A 4,327-nucleotide genomic window follows, 5' to 3' on the forward strand; every position below is an offset into this window, starting at 1 on the left:
AAGCCCTCTCGGTTTTCTTTTCACGAAGTTCCATGCTTTGCTCACCGCCAAAAACCCTAAGATCTGAAGCTATATATATAGCTTCAATCGGGTGGGCCTGCAACGTGCCTTTGCACGAATCATCAATGTGTGTGGCCCCTACTTGCCGCTCACGTTCACACTTCACGCGAAATCATCAACGCGTGTGGCCCCCACTTGCCTTGAAAATGCGTCATTCGTTCACATTTTTCACATCTGATGAAATTTCAGAAGAGAAATTAAACTTAGGCTTCTACACCCTTGCTCAAAATAGTCCTCAACCCCATTTGGCAAGGGGTCAAGAGAAGAGTTAAGAGGGTTCAACCTTTTCTTAACCATCCAAATAGGTTAGTTTGCCCAAAGGGTAAACAAAATATTCACAAGAGTTAAAATTAGTTGACCACTCATTTAGAAGGCAAAGAGTTACCCTCTAGAATTAGGAAATGAAACTTTAAAAGAGAATTTGTCAAACACAAAAGACGTGACCCTTCATTCTGACTATCAAATCCGAACAGAATTAAATTATTTTTAACTTCTAGTAACGGGTTAACTAAATTAGTCCTTCCCATTAACCCTTCTCCCTTAACACCCTGCTAAACAACACGACTCTCATCCGATTCTAATCTTTCTACACAATTTAAGCATAATCAAAGAGGCTCAATTAGTCACAGAGAACTTTCCAAAAGAGAGCATGGTCCTCACCAGCGAGTAGAAACTGAAATCCATGATTTGCGTGAAGGCAAAGACGTGTTGTCTTCGCCGGTGATGAAGCTTTGTCCCCAAAAATGAGGTTTTGGATTCGGGCTTTTTGAAAGAAAACAACATGACTCTGCGAGAACGATATCAGGCTCTTAAATAGTAATGGGTTAAAATTTAATTTGGTTATTTTTCTTTTCAAAATAGCTAAACTCAGGGTATTAAGGTAATTTTAACTTCAAAACTGTTAAAATTTTAACGGTGGTTGACATGGAGGGTAATTTAGAGCGACTAAAAGAATTTGAGGGGCAAATTTAAAGTTATCATGATTCGGAGGGTAAATTTAAAAGTAAGATCAATTTGGAGGATATTTATCGAACAAAGATCCGTCATATAGATGAATATAAGGATATAATTAGAGGGTACACATGAAAATAAGATAGATACATAAAGAAACAATAAGATAACATGTAACAAGCAAATAAGCATGCATCAGTGACCCGAACATTTGGGAGGTTCCAATATGACTTCCATAGTCTTAGGTTTCGACTCCAAATTGGGTTAATTAGAAAATAGGGGCATCATATGAAATTAGGTACATCTCTCTTACATTAGAATGCGAAACCATCACAATGAAATGCATCGTGATGAGTTTACAACTTAAAGAGCCAAACCATCCAATGGTATATGCTCAATTAAGCTTCTCGTCCTCCGAAAGAATACATGCACATCACTGCTCCTCTACAGAATTCATTCTCAAAGTTATTAGATGTACAGCTGCATTTGCAGATGAGAATACCCCATGAAAACTTTCTTGAAAAGAAACATTCTTTAGATCTCCAACCATACCCATCAAAATCTCACCCAAATCTGTTTTCTTCGCCATCAGGGATTCATAATATGAGCGTGCAGCAACCTTGCTGATCTCCTCGTTGGCAGGTTCAGGGCAGTACTCATCGTCCAGCCATTTGTGCAGAGCAGCTCTAAGCCATTCTGATTCCTGTACAAAAGAATTGGTTTCAAATTTTGAGAGAAAATATTCTTCAAGCAAGTGCGATCACCTAGGTATTTTAGTACATCTGGATTCTACGATAGATAATGGCAGTAAATACTGAGATATATTCGTTCCGATTATACAAACATGTATGACAGTAATATGAGGAGTACACATAATTTCTCATTGAAGGGGCAGACCTAAAATACCCATTCATACAGGCAAAATTTCTGCTCCTATTTTGAGAGAGATTCTACCTTGAGAGTCAACGAGTCATGATCCTAAAACGGATAATGTATATAATTCACCCTGTCCGCTTTCTTGCAGGCTTTTTATGATTGTAATCAAAGAAGAAACCAATGGAAGAACTAAAGCATGTGGGGCACAAATTACCAAGCTAATTGGGCATATTGAATTTGGGCAAGGTCAACAGTAGCATAAATGTGCCCTGCACCTATAATTTCTATGAAGGTCAACAGAAGCATAGATATGCCCTGCGCCTTCAATTTCCATGCTGTTCAGATTTGAGGATGGAGATATTATCTTGTGTGAAATTTTGTAGTAGCCAACACTCAGCTTGCTTTCTTGATTCTCCATATAACTATTGCCTATGCTGCAACTATTCATTGAACATTAGAGCTTTTGTGTCATACCTCCAGTTTTGAATTTCTCTTGAAAAGGTAGGACGATGGGTAGGACAAAATAGCTAACTCATCCTTAAAGTATCAAAAGCACTTTGAGTATTCAAGGCAAATGCAAAAAGGGGGGACATATTTACGGAACTTTCCGGATGCCTCGAGCTTATATATTTCTCCTGATGTCACCTTCTGTATCTTATACACACACACTATTACATAATGAGAAATTGTGCATGTTGGGCAACTATCATCATGCTTCATATGTAGGGCAGCACTTGCAAAGGGATTCAATTAACATTGACAGTCAGAATTGAGAAAAATTATTGCAAATGAATTAACAAGGACACTTAATATGCAGTTTGATCGGGGAAAAGAGTAATGCAGCGTAAAAGCGAAACCTGTCATTTTTGGACGCATACCCTTGCAGGCTTTCACAGATGACATATCAAACACATCTAAAGTCTAAAATATCTGCATCTATTTGACGTTATGTGCATTTGAATGTGCCTATAAACTGTAGTAATATCTATAACCTCGAATTAATAATGACACGTATAATTATTCCTTGAAGAAGGAACTTAAAAAAATAAAAAATGGGTACACCCATTATCAAAATTTCATAGAAAGACTAAAAGTTTATGTACATTTCGATATTAACTTCAAATGAAATCGCACGAGCTAGTAATAATCTACAGCTACAACCTTGGATAAGGATAGTATGCGTCGCTCACTTGAAGGGAAAAAATCTAGGGGCAATCGAGATGAAAATATGATTATAACCAATGCCCGTGATATAAAATCACGACCCTTTGCAATCTATCAAAAAGACCCAGTTGGTAAAATAAACTTACTCTTATAAGAACTAAAAAGAATGAGATTTTACCTGCAAAGCTTTTGAAGGATCCAACCAAGACTCAGGAACTATGAGAGACTCAACAAGGGGGCCCTCCTCCGTGGGCCCCAGTCCAGAGGGTGAGAGGTGGTTGGGTCGGTGGGCTTCAGAGGTCGGTATGCGGGTGGATGGGAATCGAGAGGCGGGTGGGTTTGCGGGTAGGAGAGTGGACGGGGGTTTGAGAGAGCGGTGAGAGAGAAGGGGAGGCGGCGGTGAGGGTCTTAGGCTCACCGGGTGGAGTAGGGATCCCATGGAGGAGGAGCTGGGGATAGAGCTGACGGAGGGTGAGGTCGTTAACGCGTGTAGCGGGAGAGAGAGGAAATTGGGTTTGGGTTGTGGGGCTGGACATTTAGATCCGACCCGGGTCCTGACAAGAGAGGGCGAAGTTGTACTTATTATTTGTAGTTGGGTGGTGTGATAAGCATACTACACCACTTGCACTACTTTAACACTACCCCTTATAAAAGAGTGGGGTCATGATGACTCACAACTATAATTTTCAAGTGATGACTCATCATGATGCTACTTTTTTTGTGAGTAGCAGTGCCAAAGTAGTATAATGAAGTAGTGCACAGTGTCAGGCTTTCACCCAAAAAAAACCCTCTTTTTTTTTGTTCCAAACAGCCCCTTAGTATTTTTCTTATTTGTATTAGATAATCCCAAGTATGGTTGTCTCCACCTCTAAGTCCACCATCCATTTATACCCTCCTCGTTTCTCAGAATTCTTAGAATCACGCACAATCTTGCGAATCTCTTTTTTTTCTCTTTTCTTTTTTATTGATAGAATTTTGCCAATCATTTAAATTAGGTTAAATAGCACTTAAATTCCATATAGTTTCACCACCTTCACACTTAACTACGCTAGGTTAAAAAGTTAGGGCAAATAATCACAGTGAATGAAACAATAATTAAAATAGTCTATACGTAAATCAAATAAATAGGGTGTTTAAGCATAAAGATAGTGAAATAATAGGGTATTTAAATGCCATTTAGCTTTTTTAATTACCTTTTCCTCAATGAGAAAACTATTATATCCTCTCCCATTTTCTTAAGCTTGGTTTTTTTTTGTTTTTTGTTTTTTTTTTTTTT

The 4,327-nt window shown here is 38.5% G+C and overlaps 1 protein-coding gene across 1 annotated transcript; it reads right to left on the reverse strand.

Annotated features, from left to right (window-relative positions):
* On the reverse strand, positions 1,163–3,614 carry LOC109819604. The gene is made up of 2 exons (XM_020385383.1): positions 3,230–3,614; positions 1,163–1,714 (listed from the first exon to the last, which is right to left on the reverse strand). The coding sequence occupies exons 1-2, from the start codon at positions 3,488–3,490 to the stop codon at positions 1,445–1,447; spliced, it is 531 nt and encodes a 176-aa protein (XP_020240972.1). The 5' UTR covers positions 3,491–3,614; the 3' UTR covers positions 1,163–1,444.

The sequence above is a fragment of the Asparagus officinalis genome, chromosome 8 (assembly GCF_001876935.1).
Source record: "Asparagus officinalis chromosome 8, Aspof.V1, whole genome shotgun sequence".
NCBI classification, from domain to species: Eukaryota; Viridiplantae; Streptophyta; class Magnoliopsida; order Asparagales; family Asparagaceae; genus Asparagus; species Asparagus officinalis.

Coding starts and splice junctions, on each gene's coding strand:
- LOC109819604 (XM_020385383.1), bottom strand. CDS start 3,490: ATGGGATCCCTACTCCACCCGGTGAGCCTAAGACCCTCACCGCCGCCT. Junction 1,715..3,229: donor ATCCTTCAAAAGCTTTGCAG/GTAAAATCTCAT, acceptor TCTTTTGTACAG/GAATCAGAATGGCTTAGAGC.